Below are 15,564 nucleotides of genomic sequence, written 5' to 3'. Positions count from 1 at the left end.
CAAAGGTCTTTTATTGTCACGTGTACCTATTAAATTACAGTGATATTCGAATTACCATACAGCCATCTATATACGACGTGCTAATGATGAAATATTTACATATTCCGGTAGAGATTTACCTCATGATGTCGAAAATCGCCTCATCTGAAAATTTGATTCATTATTTCCCGTGTTTTTTTACCAAAATTGTTCACCAATCTGAGATCTTTTTTAAATCTAACGTGCTGAAGCAAGCTGGATGATGTCACATTGCCTCTGCTCCTCGCGGCAAGTTGCGCAGAATTTTCAACGTGCTGCCTGCTGGGCACTGTTTTCCAGGAGTGACATCATCACCCTCCCTCCCCCCCCCCCCGGTTCTTCAATAGACGCAGAAATAACTAGCAAGTGGGCTCTGTTAGGGCACTCGTGAGCTTCTCGACTTTTCAAGAAATTTCTCCTCGCGGCCTGCTGCGCCATGTTCCACGCGCAGCGAGTGAAGTCACCCCCCTCCCCGCCCCCTCCCTCCCGCTGCTACCTGATCCCCCCCGCTGCAAACCTCTCCTCCTCGCTCCCTCCCGCTGCTACCAGCTCCTTTCCTGCTCCTGCTACCCCCCCACTCCCCCCTCCTCTCTCCCCCCCTCCTCTCTCCCCCCCTCCTCTCTCCTCCCTCCCTCCTCCTCCCTCCCCCCCTCCTCCTCCCTCCCCCCTCCTCCTCCCTCCCCCCTCCTCCTCCCTCCCTCCCCCCCTCCTCCCCCCCCTCCTCCCCCCCCCTCCTCCCTCCCCCCCCCTCCTCCCTCCCCCCCCCTCCCTCCCCCCCCCTCCCTCCCCCCCCCCCTCCCTCTCCCCCCCCTCCTCCCTCCCCCCCCTCCTCCCCCCCTCCTCCTCCCCCCCTCCTCCCTCCCCCCCCCCCCCTCCCCCCCCCCCTCCCTCCCCCCCCCCCCCCTCCCCCCCCCCCCCCCCCCTCCCCCCCCCCTCCCTCCCTCCTCCCTCCCTCCCTCCTCCCTCCCTCCCTCCCTCCTCTCCCCTCCCTCCTCTCTCCCTCCCTCCTCTCTCCCTCCCCCCCCCCTCCCCCCTCCCCCCCTCCTCCCCCCCTCCCCCCCCTCCCCCCCCCCCCCCTCTCCCCTCCCCCCCCCCCCCCTCCCCCTCCCCCCCCCTCCACCTCCTCCTCTCCTCTCCCTCCTCCCTCCCCCCTCCTTCCCCCCCCCTTCCCTCTCTCCCTCCCCCCCCCCTCTCCTCCCCTTCCCCCCCCTCCCCCCCCCCCCCCCTCCCCCCTCCCCCTCCCCTCTCCCCCCCTCCCCTCTCCCCCCCTCCTCTCTCCCCCCCCCCTCTCCCCCCCCTCGTCCTCCCCCCCTCCTCTCTCCCCCCTCCTCTCCCCCCTTCCCCTCCTCTCTCCGCCCCCCCTCTCCTCTCTCCCCCCCCTCCTCTCGTCCCCCCCTCCCTCCTCTCTCCCCCCCTCCTCTCTCCCCCCCTCCTCTCTCCCCCCCCTCCTCTCCTCCCCCCTCCTCTCCCCCCTCCTCTCCCCTCGGAGGTGTCCATTCATATTGGGCAGGACAGGAAACATAAGGTTTTGAAAACTCCAGGATTGAAAATAGTTAAACAACCCCATAAAATGGAGATCTACCATGTGTCTGGTCAACCTCCACAACAGAATATCAGAAATTCGGTCAGGAGGAATGGAGAGGTACTGTAGATGGAGACTAGTGAACGGGTAGGTACTGGGGATGCAGGGAGGATGAGAGGACAATTCAGCTCTTGGTGGTTCAAAATTGATTTTGCCAATGTCACATCACCACTCATTGCTGCGTCGGTCAGGAATGGCCAGTCTCGGTGAAAGAGCAGGGAAAACTGAGGATGTTGAGCAGCTAAACACATTGCTGGAGTAACTCAGTGGGTCAGGCAGCATCTGTGGAAGGAATGGACAGGCAATATTTTGAGTTGGGGCCAGATCCCAACCTGAAATGTCACCTATCTATTCCCTTTACAGATGCTACCTGACCCACTGAGTTACTCCAGCAGTTTGTGTTTCGCTCAAGAATCCAGCATCTGTGTTTCCAGTGATGTTCAGCAGGTTGGGTGATAGCTATGGAGTAAGGTAGGGGGAACTGAACAGGGTTGCCATTTAGAGTTAATTATCTCTAATGTCAGAGTGGGAGGAGGAGATTGTTAGCCAATGGAGTTATCTGCAGATGCTGAGTGCATTTCGTTCAGACCGAAAGGTCTGAATGACAAATAAAGGATTCAATTCAATTCAATTCCAGCATTCTCTAGTTTTTAATATTTCTAATGAAACTGGAGAGTAGCATATCGCTGAAATGTCTTTGGTCTGTCAAGACCATGCCACCCTTCAAGTAAAGATTGGAGGTGCTCAGTATAAATTAATAGAAAAAAAAAACAAATGCTGGAAAAAGCCTTCCACATTCTTACTGTAAGGGGGCATCTACATGTAATATTCCAAATGCAGCCTAACTAAGGTCCTATAAAGCTGCATCACAACTTCCTGACTCTTACACTCATCGACATCAGTCTGTGTTTTCATTCTATTCTTTGTCCAGCCCAAATCATAGACATTCTCCTTGTTCTTTCAAAAAGTTTAAAAGGTTCTTGACCTGAAATATTAACTTTATTTCTTTCTCCGTAGATGTTGCTTAATTTGTCTTTTGAATATTTTCTGTGTTATTTGTCTTGGTTCCATTGGCTCTCATTTCAGAAACGACACGGCCATGTGACTTTTTAGCTCCACCACATTCAGCCATTGTTTATCCTAATGCAGATCATTCACAGCCATTCTTCACACAGGTCACGAATCTCATGAGCAATTTCTTGTCTCTGTCTCCATCAGGTTAATCTTCCTTATCTGGCTGCAGTCTTTCAAAACAACAAGCCAACAACTAATGGCAACAACAGTCACTGTATTGAAAAAGCCATTTCAGTTGTAACTGCACTTCATCTCAGTTGTACAATTTCTCAGGTTATTAAAATCAACTAAAGATCTTTATTGCCGTTAACAGAATCCACCTCGTTTTGTTTACATATGATTACATAATTCTTTAATCCTTAGCTGAGCTTCATATCATACCTTATTATTATTATTATTATTAACTACTGATTAAAAAAAAACAAAAAGGCGTTTCTCTAATTCTACCAATTTTTATATGTAACAAACCTGAACGTTTCAACTTTCAGGTACTTTCCAAAAAGCACAAGACTAAAATGTTGGATTTTTTTTAACATTTATTCCATGTATAATGAAGTTCAAGTTTTTATGGTCTTGCAAATTCTTCTATAACCTACACAGGACCCATCACTCACAACTACTAGCTTCAAAGAACATTGTTTCAATGCAGAGTTTTGCCAGATATCTTGGGCATGCAACCAAGATTCCCATTAAATGTCATTTAGCCACCTTTTTCTAACGCGCTATATCCAAATGTTTCTTGGTTTTTTTAATGATGATTTTCTTAAACGTTTTTAATGCATTCTTTAAGCTGGGTTAGAATACAATGAACAATTGACAGCACTGGGCCTCTACTCGATGGAGTTTAGACAGTTGAGGGGGAACCTCATTGAAACTTACAGAATAATGAAAGACATAGATAGAGTGGATGTGGAAACGATGTTTCCACTGGTGGGAGAGTCCATGACCACAGGTCATAGCCTCCGAATGAAAGGGCGTTCTTTTAAAAAAGATGAGGAGGAACTTCTTTTAAGTTAATCTGTGGAATTCATTGCCACAGAGGGCTGTGGAGGCCAAGTAACTGGATATTTTTATGGCAGAGATAGACAAGTTCTTGTTTAGACCGAGTGTCAAGGGATATGGGGAGAAGGCTGGAAAATGGGATTATGTGGCAGAGATCAGCCAAGATTGAATGGTGGAGTTGAATGGCAGCGTCGATGGGCCGAATGGCCTAATTCTACCACTAACTTGTGAACTTGAGATGGATAGATGATCTTCTCGGGTATAACATTTTAAAATGATTGGCGCTTGGTCAATGTGTATTGAATTTGATGGTTAATATTCCTTAAGTTTGTTCTCCAGTTATCTCAGAGGAACTGATGGTGAATCATTTCTTACCCGGCCTAAAGTGTTTGCGAATAGATATGGAGCATCTTTCGCCAGAGCATGAGGTTTGTATCTGTAAATCCTTGCTGATTCCATTTTTCTATGAATGGAGCTCAGGGTTATTAATTTAGTTTGATTTGATTAATTTAATTGATTGTAAGATACAGCTTGGAAGCAGACCCAATGGACCAGCGAGTCCACGCAGACCATTGATCACCCATTTGCACAGGTTCTACATTATCCCACATTCTCATCCACTCCCTACACAGTAGGTCAATTAACTACAAACCTTCACATCTTAGGGATGTGGGAAGATGGAGCACCGGAGAAAACCCACGAGGTCACGGGAGAATTTGCAAACTCCACACAGATGGCACTCTATGTCAGATCGAAACTGGGTCTCTTGTGCCATGAAATATCAGCTCTACCAGCTGTGGCGCCCTAAAACTTGTTTGTTGTTTGAGTTTAGGTGGAATAATTGTCCTTGAAGAATGCTATTGAGTTTAGTTTAGAATAGAGATACAGCATGGAAACGGGCCTTTCAGCCCACAGAGTCCACATCGACCAATGATCACCCCAACACAAATTCTATCATTCTCCCTCGTGACAATTTATAGAATCCAATTAACCTACAAACCTGAACATCTTTGGATTGTCGGAGGGAAGCGGAGCACCCGCAGAAAAGCCACGTGAAGTTTCTGGCGCTGTAATTCTGCCACTCCACCACTCTTCTGGCCTGTTGTTGTTTTTTTCCTCCTGCATCCGATTACTACTATGTCTCTGGTAAACTGAACAAAATATAGAATAATGTTCCTTCTACTGTCAATTCCCTTCCTGTCAATCAAACCATCTCAACTGCCTTGTGGATTTTATCCAAATGTTTCAGAGAGAATATAACAATTCAGATGGACTAGTGATTAGCTGGATTGCATTTTGATCGCCTCGTGGCTGCAGGGCATACCCGGACAATTCTATTTGCATTCTTATTGTGCTTGGAGGGACCTGACTTGAAGTTTGGCAGGATGCAGCCTACATGTCTTTAGAACTGCAGTTGAGATATATTTGTGGTCTCTTAGAATTTACTGGAATTAATCAAATTGGTCTCGGAGTTACTTCTGTGTTGGTGGGGACCTCAGGTAAAAGCAGAAAACAATCTTTCATTGGCATTTCAAAAGCTGATTGCAATTGCTTCAGCCATGTCTTTGGCAGCAATGTGCTCGGCCACACTGTGTCTGAGGGGGACGGTGAGCCACCTCCTCCTGTTAGCTGTTTAATTATCCACATTGTTCATGACTGGATGTGGCAGGAGTGCTGAACTTTGTAGAAATGAACTCTGGAGGAGCACACGGTTATGTCCTAGCAATAGATCTGCCTTGGGTGAAAATTATTAGTTTACTGCAGAATAAATAATTCAGCTGAAATTAAGTATATTGTAATTATTTACAGTTGCAAGGATATAATGGATATCTATTTGCTCGACATTATTTCAGGTTATTCTAAGTTCTATGATTAAGGAATGCGAATTGAAGGTGGAAAACAAGACTGTCCAGGAACCTCAGAGGTAACCTTTTGATATTACGTGCATTGAATATGTTGAAATTGTAGGGAGGGGGTGGAATAGTTGCATTTCATAACATATGTTATGCTCCAAGCAAGAAATGGAAGAAGAAAATGAGTCTTTCAATTTAAAACATTTTGTCTTTTAACAGTGCATTCACAATTCATGTTATGGATTTGTCCAAATTCAAGTTTTCCTATAGGTTCTAACATTTAGTATTGGATTTATTAGGTTCTTTAAACTGATTCTAAACTGAACTGTTGGTAGACCAGTAAAGAGAGAATGAGTGAGATAAGTCTGCAGCTCCCTAGAGTTCAGAAGAAAGAGGATTATCTTGTTCACTTACATTCTGTGAGAATTTAACAGATGATGAGAGGCTGGTTTATTTTTCTTCCCATTGAACCTAAAACTAAGTACACAAATCTCATGATAAGAAAGCATCCATTTTTTACTGAGAGATTTCTGTAAATAGAGAATCCTAAATCTTTGAAATATTGTGAAGATAGTGAATGTTCAGCCATTGAATATATTCAAAGCTGGTTCCATTAGGTCCAGGTAAACAAGGATAGGAGGTTTGTACTAATGTGGACAATATCCAGTCTATTTCTTTTCTTTTTTGGTTATTTTTAAACAGGGACAGTGCATATTAATGAACATTTACATGTAAATATGCAAGATTATAGCCAAGTTCAAGTTCAATTTCAAGTGAGTTTATTGTCATGTGTCCCTGTATAGGACAATGAAATTCTTGCTTTGCTTAAGCACACAGAAAATAGTAGGCATTTACTACAAAACAGATAAATGTGTCCATATACCATGATATAAATATATACACACATGAATAAATAAACTGGTAAAGTGCAAACAACAGAAAGTGGTTATTAATAATCAGAGTTTTGTCCGAGCCAGGTTTAATAGCCTGATGGCTGTGGGGAAGTAGCTATTCCTGAACCTGGTTGTTGCAGTCTTCAGGCTCCTGTACCTTCTACCTGAAGGTAGCAGGGAGATGAGTGTGTGGCCAGGATGGTGTGGGTCTTTGCTGATACTGCCAGCCTTTTTGAGGCAGCGACTGCGATAAATCCCCTCGATGGAAGGAGGTCAGAGCCGATGATGGACTGGGCAGTGTTTACTACTTTTTGTAGTCTTTTCCTCTCCAGGGCGCTCAAATTGCCGAACCAAGCCACGATGCAACCGGTCAGTATGCTCTCGACTGTGCACCTGTAGAAGTTAGAGAGAGTCTTCCTTGACAATCCGACTCTCCGTAATCTCCTCAGGAAGTAGAGGCGCTGATGAGCTTTTTTGATAATTGCGTTAGTGTTCTCGGACCAGGAAAGATCTTCAGAGATGTGCACGCCCAGGAATTTGAAGTTCTTGACCCTTTCAACCATCGACCCGTTGATATAAATGGGGCTGTGGGTCCCCCTCCTACTCCTTCCAAAGTCCACAATCAGTTCCTTGGTTTTGCTGGTGTTGAGGGCCAGGTTATTGCGCTGGCACCATATGGACAGTTGCTCGATCTCTCTTCTATATTCTGACTCATCCCCATCAGTGATACGCCCCACAATAGTGGTGTCGTCAGCGAACTTGATGATGGAGTTCGCACTGTGGTTCGCTACGCAATCATGGGTATAGAGTGAGTACAGCAGGGGGCTGAGCACGCAGCCTTGAGGTGCTCCTGTGCTGATTGTTATCGAGGCTGACACATTTCCACCAATACGAACAGACTGTGGTCTGTGGATGAGGAAGTCGAGGATCCAGTTGCAGAGGGATGCGCAGAGACCCAGTTCTGCGAGTTTGGTAACCAGTTTGGAGGGGATGATTGTGTTAAATGCCGAGCTGTAATCAATGAATAACAGCCTGACATATGAGTTTTTGTTGTCCAAGTGGTCCAGTGCGGAGTGGAGGGCCAGCGAGATCGCATCCACCGTTGATCTGTTGTGGCGGTACGCGAACTGCATTGGGTCCAGGTTTTTGTCGAGATAGGAGTTGATTTGCTCCATGATCAACCTCTCAAAGCACTTCATCACCACCGGCGTTAGTGCCACTGGTCGATAGTCATTGAGGCACGTCACCTTACTCTTCTTGGGCACCGGTATAATTGATGCCCTTTTAAAGCAGGTGGGGATCTCAGACCTCAGAAGTGAGAGGTTGAAAATGTCCGTAAAAACTCCCGCCAGTTGGTCCGCACAGGTTTTTAGAACACGACTGGGTATACCATCAGGTCCAGGTGCTTTTCGGGGGTTCACCCCTCTGAAGGATTTCCTGACATCGGCCTCTGTGACTGAGACTGAAATGCCATCACAGCGAATGGGGGATCGGGAAGGCACATCAGTATTCTCCCTGTCAAAGCGTGCGTAAAACGCATTGAGCTCGTCAGGGAGTGATGTTACACCGACATTCGAGCTGCCTCCTGGTTTCGCCTTGTAAGAGGTGATTGCATTCAGGCCCCGCCACAGCTGCCGAACATCTGTCTCGTCCTCCAGTTTGGAGCAGAAGTCCCTTTTGGTCTTTTTGATGGCCTTACCAAGGTCGTATCTGGTCTTCATGTAGGCCACTGTATCATTGGAGGTGAATGCCCTGTGTCTGGACTTCAGGAGAGTGCGGATCTCAAAGTTCATCCAAGGTTTCTGATTGGGAAACACTCGGAAGGTTTTTGTAGGGATGCAGTCCTCCACACATTTCTTTATGAAGTCTGTAACGACTGTGGCGTATTCGTTCAAGTCCGTTGCCGAGTCCTTGAATATTGCCCAGTCTACAGACTCCAAACAGTCCTGGAGTTGTTCTTCTGCCCCCCCCCGACCAGATCTGTACTGTCCTCACTTCTGGGGGTGCGCTCTTCAATTGCAGCAGGAGACATGTTGGTGGAAGTTGGGGAGTGATTTCTTGAGGTTCGCCTTATTGAAGTCCCCAGCAATGGTGGTAAATGCCTCGGGGTAAGACGTCTGGTGTTTGTTGACCACAGCGTGCAGCTCCTCCAGTGCCAGACGGACATCTGCCTGGGGTGGGATGTAGACCGCAGTCAGGATAACGGAGGTCAATTCTCTCGGGAGGTAGAAGGGACGGCACTTCACCGCCAGATGTTCGAGGTGTGGAGAGCAGGAGTTGGCCAGGACTGCCACGTCGGAACACCACGCAGAGTTGACCATGAGGCAGACGGCCCCTCCTCTCCCTTTCCCAGATGCCAGGGTACGGTCCATGCGGTGGATGGAGAACCCTTCAGGCTGGACCGCTGAGTCTGGGGAGCTGGGGGTGAGCCATGTCTCTGTGAAACAGAACACAGAGCATTCCCTCAGCTCCCTTTGATAAAGCAGTCGCCCTTAAGTCCTCCACTTTGTTTTCAAGGGACTGTACATTAGCCAGTAGGATAGTAGGGATAGGGGGCCGAAGGCCCCTGCACTTCATTCTGACCTGAAGTCCTGCCCGACGGCCACGTTTCCGGACACAATGGAGGCTTCCCCTTTGTTTCCAGGTACTGTACTTGCTGTACCTGCTGTTTCTGCGAACCTGCGCTGGAACGGGGATTCCCTCACAGATGGCAGCCCCAGCTCCGTAACGAACAGGGGTTCCCTCAAAGTCGGCAGCTTCAGCTCCGTTGTTCCTGGAAGATCCAGCTCGTCGGCTCTGGGGGTCATCCCGGGGTTTCAAGGTACAGTACCTGTGATCCACAGTCGGGTCGGGAGTTCCACAGCCAGCGTGGGAAAATTTAAAGTCCGGGGTTCCCGCAGCTGCGGGAGATCGCGAAATTGCGAGAGCCTTGAGGTGCTCCAGCAGCTTGTCCGAAACGGCACCGATTTCTGCCGTTTTTCTGATCCAGGTAAGTTGTTGGAAGTTGTAGTTGAGCCTTTTCTTTTCCGGAGCTCCGCAAAAGTCGCCGCAGGCAGGCGCCATCTTGCTGCTCCATTTCCTGCTCCAGTTGCTAATTTCCATCTTTCGTCCCTTTGGCAGGTTGATTTTAAATAAACAATTTAAACACATCACAACACAATCAATAAGAGAAAAAAAAAACAATAAAATAAGAAAAATAGCAATAAAGAGTACAATAAACAAACACAAACAATGCTGCTTTTGACAGACCAGATAGCAGTGGATAATCTTAAGGTAGATTATGAGTGCAGTATTGATTTTCCAGTATTTTCAGCCATCATGCTGAACGCAAATGCACACTCCAAGTGCATTATTGTTTTCTATTTATGTTAATATCAGCATTACCTTCAGGTGACATAGGACCAGGAATGTTCAGCATCATTATTGTAAACCAACAGAGGTTGGAAATCTGAAATACAAACAGAAAACTGGAGATGCTCAGCCGGTCAGGAAGCCTGTGCAGAGAGAGTTGATGTTTTGGAGCAATGACTTCAAGGTCATCGACTTGAAACTTCCACTCTGCTTTTCTCTCTCTCTGGGTGATGGCCTGGATTGATTAGTATTTCTAGCACTTTCTGTAGCATTTCACAAGCTGCGTGTCTGCCTTAAACTTTCTCTTTTCAGTGTGCTGCCACAGTGTATTTCATATTTAAACAGCAAGATTTTCATAGGTGATTTACAAATTCAAATCGCAGAAGAAGTCTGCAATGACACATTTCCACATAGGGCAACAACGATCCTCATCAGGATCTGAATGCCATTTAAAATACATACATCTTCTGATTACAAAATACTGAGTTCAACTTTCAGTCATTTCCAGTTTCTGCAGAATTTGTGTTCTAAAAATCATTTTGCCTGAAGCACCATCCATAAAACTGCCAATATTTGCAATTAAATAATGAGCTTGGCCAGTTTCTGTTAACTCATAAGAAGTTTGTTCAAATGCTATCTTGGGAACACTGTGTACTCTTTTAACGTCTATAAACATTATAATATTGTCTTGCTAATAAACCCACTCCAGTCAGTCATACACCACGCCTTTCATCCCAACTAATCCAACTGAACTCATCCCATTTGCCTGTGCTTGGCCCACATCCCTCTAAACCATTCCTATACATGTACCTGGGCTAAATGTATTTTAAACCACAGCATTATACCTCCAGAATCAAGAGAGTCATGTTTATTGTCATACAGTGCCCTCCAGAATGTTTGGGACAAAGACCCATCATTTATTTATTTGCCCCTGTACTACACAATTCGAGATTTGTAATAGAAAAAATCACACGTGGTTAAAGTGCACATTGTCAGATTTTAATAAAGGTCATTTTTATACATTTTGGTTTCACCATGTAGAAATTACAGCAGTGTTTATACATAGTCCCCCCATTTCAGGGCACCATAAATGTTTGGGACACATGGCTTCACAGGTGTTTGTAATTGCTCAGGTGTGTTTAATGCAGGTATAAGAGAGCACTCAGCACCTAGTCTTTCCTCCAGTCTTTCCATCACCTTTAGAAACTTTTATTGCTGTTAATCAACATAAGGACCAAAGTTGTGCCAATGAAAGTCAAAGAAGCCATTATGAGACTGAGAAACAAGAATAAATCTGTTAGAGACATCAGCCAAACCTTAGACTTACTAAAATCAACTGTTTGGAACATCATTAAGAAGAAAGAGAGCACTGGTGAGCTTACTAATCGCAAAGAGACTGGCAGGCCAAGGAAGACCTCCACAGCTGATGACAGAAGAATTATTTCTATAATAAAGAAAAATCCTCAAACACCTGTCCGACAGATCAGAAACACTCTTCAGGAGTAGGGTGTGGATTTGTCAATGACCACTGTCTGCCGAAGACTTCATGAACAGAAATACAGAGGCTACACTGCAAGATACAAACCATTAGTTAGCCACAAAAATAGGATGGCCAGGTTATAGTTTGCCAAGAAGTACTTAAAAGAGTAACCACAGTTCTGGAAAAAGGTCTTGTGGACAGATGAAACAAAGATTAACTTATATCAGAGTGATGGCAAGAGCAAAGTATGGAGGAGAGAAGGAACTGCCCAAGATCCAAAGCATACCACCTCATCTGTGAAACACGGTGGTGGGGGTGTTATGGCCTGGGCATGTATGGCTTCTGAAGGTACTGGCTCACTTATCTTCATTGATGATACAACTGCTGATGGCAGTAGCATAATGAATTCTGAAGTGTATAGACACATTCTATCTGCTCAAGTTCAAACAAATGCTTCAGCTCTTTGGCCGGCAGTTCATTCTACAGCAAGACATTGATCCCAAACATAATGCTAAAGCAACAAAGGAGTTTTTCAAAACTAAAAAATGGTCAATTCTTGAGTGGCCAAGTCAATCACCTGATCTGAAACCAATTGAGCATGCCTTTTATATGCTGAAGAGAAAACTGAAGGGGACTAGCCCCCAAAACAAGCATAAACTAAAGATGGCTGTGATACAGGCCTGGCAGAGCTTCACCAGGGAAGACACCCGGCAACTGGTGACGTCCATGAATCACAGACTTCACGCAGTCATTACATGCAAAGGATATGCAACAAAATACTAAACATGACTGCTTTCATTTACATGACATTGCTGTGACCCAAACATTATGGTGCCCTAAAATGGAGGGGACGATGTATAAACACTGCTGTCATTTCTGCATGGTGAAACAAAAAATGTATAAAAATGGCCTTTATTAAAATCTGACAAGGTAGAACAAAATGCTCAACAGCGGGACAGGCAGCATCTCTGGAGAGAAGAACAGTCTCGACCTGAAACATCACCCATTCCTTCTCTCCAGAGATGCTGCCTGTCCCGCTGAGTTACTCCAGCATTTTGTATCTTCCATCTATCCATGATCTCTCCTTTATCTGAATCCACTTATCAACTTGCTGGCATCAGCAACCTCTTCTTTCCACTTATTGCCTTCCAACCTGCACCTTCCCCTCCCCCAACCTGGTTCCATCGAAACATTTGTTTCCTCTTTCTTTAAGTTTATACCCAATGACCTCACTCTTTCCCACCTCCACCTGAGTCCATCTGTCCATCATCTCTCTCATCATCTGATTCCACATATCATATGTTCGTAAGTGATAGGAGCAGAATTAGGCCTTTCAGCCCATTAAGTCTACTCCGCCATTCAATAATGGCTAATCTATCTTTCCCTTTTACCCCATTCTCTTGCCTTCTCCCCATAACCCCTGACACCCGTACTAATCAAGAATCTATCTCTATGTATACTCACTTTTTTCTCGATTATTATTTACAGTGTACTATGTTTACATATTCTGTTGTGCTGCCGCAAGTAAGAATTTCATTCTTCTATCTGGGACATCTGACAATAAAACACTCTTGACTCTGCCTTAAAAATACCCATGGGATTGGCCCCAGCCTTCTGTGGCCCTCCCTCTCACCTCTCTTCATTGACTATTTCCCCTCTGCAAAGTCTCGACGCGAAACATTCACTTTCTTTTTTCTTCCATTGCTTGACCCACCAATGTTTTTCCAGCGGTTTATATATTTTTTTCACAAAACATGCACTTAATCAAGTGGCCTGGAGGTAGTTGACTCTGTCAACAATCTGATCGGTTGTGTTCTCAGTGGGCAATTATTATCTCCTTTGTAAGTTTGTAGGACAAATGGCAGATGCCAAGCAACACTGAATACTACCCATCAGTTACAAGTGCTTTGGTGATGTTGAGAGTGAAACATTATTTTGTAACTATGATGGGGATGGGTTGGCATCTGTTTTTAAATCAAATGTGTTTTTCTGCCAGTTTCATAAAGACCTGATTAGATGAAAAAATTATATGAACTGTTTGCTATTAAACACATTATGATTATTAAACATATCCTTGCATATTTAGCAGTTAAATTCAATGTTATACATTACCTGAGTTACTCATTGTTCTTATTGTTTTAAGTTCAATGTCTATTGCTGCAAGTCTTGTAAGTGAAGATACGAAGACGAGGTTCTTGAACAAAATGGGTCAGCTCTCCACTTCGGGGGCAATGTTGGCGAATGTATTCCAGAGGAAGAAATGAATTGAAGAAGGTTCATAAACACTAAACTGACCTCTTATGGGTCACATATCTTGTACTTGAAGTAAATTAACTGCCTTTTTTTTAAAAACACGTTTGTTTTGCTAATTATTTTATCCTAACTTCCAAAGATATTTGCACTTCATATTTTTGTGTGTATGTTGCCGTTTCTTGTGTGCTGGGTGTGGAGATGACTGTATTGGTGTCTGTATTTTGTCCTATGCTGTATCCAGTATTTTCTTCTGTATGGGCAGTTTATTCTCTTTATTCTGTAATTAGAATTTGAACAGTAAAAACTTGTATTATACACTGAAGCACTATATCTTTAACTTGGATATAATGTAAATTTCACATTGGTGTCAAAATAATGAAGTGTGAACCATTTATGTATTTAATTATGCGGGATCCATTCAGACTACTTTTATTGCCTGGATTCTTGACTGATTTTAAAAAGTCACCAGCATATTCCTGTGCCTTCCGATCAGAAGAAAGCAGACTACAGCATAATACATGACCTGGGAAATTGTCGCAGCTGTTATATACCTTGATGTTTCTTTTCAATTGGAAATATTTTCTGTTTTGTTGCAGCATAATGATTATTACTTTGCAATAAGCAGTTAAATAATTCATCTATGCTAATGAAGAAGTTACCATTTTTCAGTTTAATTTTACATTTGTAAAATCAGGAATGTGAATTAGAGTGTCTGTTTTGTGATGTTCATATAAAAGACATTACAGAAAGGCTGTGTATATTCAATCCTTGCATTGCTTTTAATTCAACTTGGTTTTAATTGTGACCAAGAAATGGTGGTTACATTTAACTGAAAAATGTACCAAATTTAAATTGCATGAGTGTACTGTTTACCTACAGTGCAATACGTTCCTTGTGTACAGTTGAAGATAATTATATTTCACTAGCTGAAAGGTTTATGTAATCTTAATGTACATCTACAATGTTTCTTTGTGCTAGTTATGAACAAATTCATGCAAAACAAATGTGGGCTAAGCATTCAATAATGTAATTTTAAATAGTTTCTGTAAATGGGATTGAAACAATAAATTTCTTTCTGTGCCACTTTACTTTTGTGACAATACTCAGTTTGTGGGTGAGGAATTAACCCACGCACAAGAATAAAATTGTAAAGCTTTGGAATGTTATTAGTTTATTATAGCAGTTTTTAACTGAACTTGTTAAGGCGGGAGTCAATGAAACAGTCTGCAAACATTGCTGTCTATATAGCAGTCTATCATTCTCTATTTTAAAGAGTTCCATGATGAAGCCACCATCACCTGTGGCATAGTGAATGCTGAAGATTTGCCACTATTTGCATGATTAAATTTCTCCAATTCTAACAGGTACATCAATTCTCAGCCTGTGATCTTTGGTTCCAAGCTCCCCATGGGACCATCCTGAAGGAATTGTGTAAGTTTAAAATGAGATCTCCATCGGTTACTTCTAAACTTCAAAGAATACATTGAGACTATCCAACCACACTGCAGATGCTGAAATCCAGCGGGAAAAGTGTAGCTGGAGGAACTCGGCAGGTCGTCCACATCTATGGAGAGAAATGGACAGTTGATTATATAGATGAAGGATCTTGTCTCAAAATGTAATCTTCCATTTCCCTCCATAAATGCTGCCTGACTCAACTGCTCCTTTTTAGTGCTAACATGTCTTATTTGATCTGCAGATCGGCTAGTTCAGGAACCTGTCTGATAATAATTCTACACTGCATTCTTTCAGGTAAGTATACTGTTTGCTTTGCTAAGACACCAAAATTGCAAACAATTCTTGATGTGGTCTGCCTCAAGGTCCTATACTTTCACTGTTAGACCTTTTCAATCATATCATTTGCCCACTCATACCTGCTTGTGTGTTAGCTGTGTTTCATGTGTAAGGAAGTCCTAGGTTCCTTTGAACAATAACATTTCCCAGTCTATCACTCCTTTTATAAAATCATCTTATCTGCTTTTGCGTGCTGAAGTGGATAACCTCATTTATTATTTTCTGATTATATTCCATGTTCTTAACCATGCAGTTAACTTGTAT

At 43.9% G+C, this 15,564-nt stretch overlaps 1 protein-coding gene across 8 annotated transcripts in view; it reads left to right on the top strand.

Annotated features, from left to right (window-relative positions):
* Positions 1–14,672, top strand: part of relch (RAB11 binding and LisH domain, coiled-coil and HEAT repeat containing) — a 127,288-nt gene extending 112,616 nt beyond the window's left edge. For all 8 annotated transcript variants that reach the window (XM_033048925.1, XM_033048935.1, XM_033048898.1 and 5 more), the window contains 3 exons: positions 4,016–4,104; positions 5,530–5,600; positions 13,397–14,672. In XM_033048925.1, coding sequence (XP_032904816.1) covers positions 4,016–4,104; positions 5,530–5,600; positions 13,397–13,517 — 281 coding nt within the window. In that variant the 3' untranslated portion in view covers positions 13,518–14,672. The remainder of the gene's footprint in view (positions 1–4,015; positions 4,105–5,529; positions 5,601–13,396) is intronic.
* Positions 14,673–15,564: the final 892 nt, after the last annotated feature.

The sequence above is a fragment of the Amblyraja radiata genome, chromosome 2, assembly GCF_010909765.2.
Source record: "Amblyraja radiata isolate CabotCenter1 chromosome 2, sAmbRad1.1.pri, whole genome shotgun sequence".
NCBI classification, from domain to species: domain Eukaryota; kingdom Metazoa; phylum Chordata; class Chondrichthyes; order Rajiformes; family Rajidae; genus Amblyraja; species Amblyraja radiata.
Note: the sequence above shows the minus strand (reverse complement) of the source record. Positions and strands in the feature narration are given on the sequence as shown.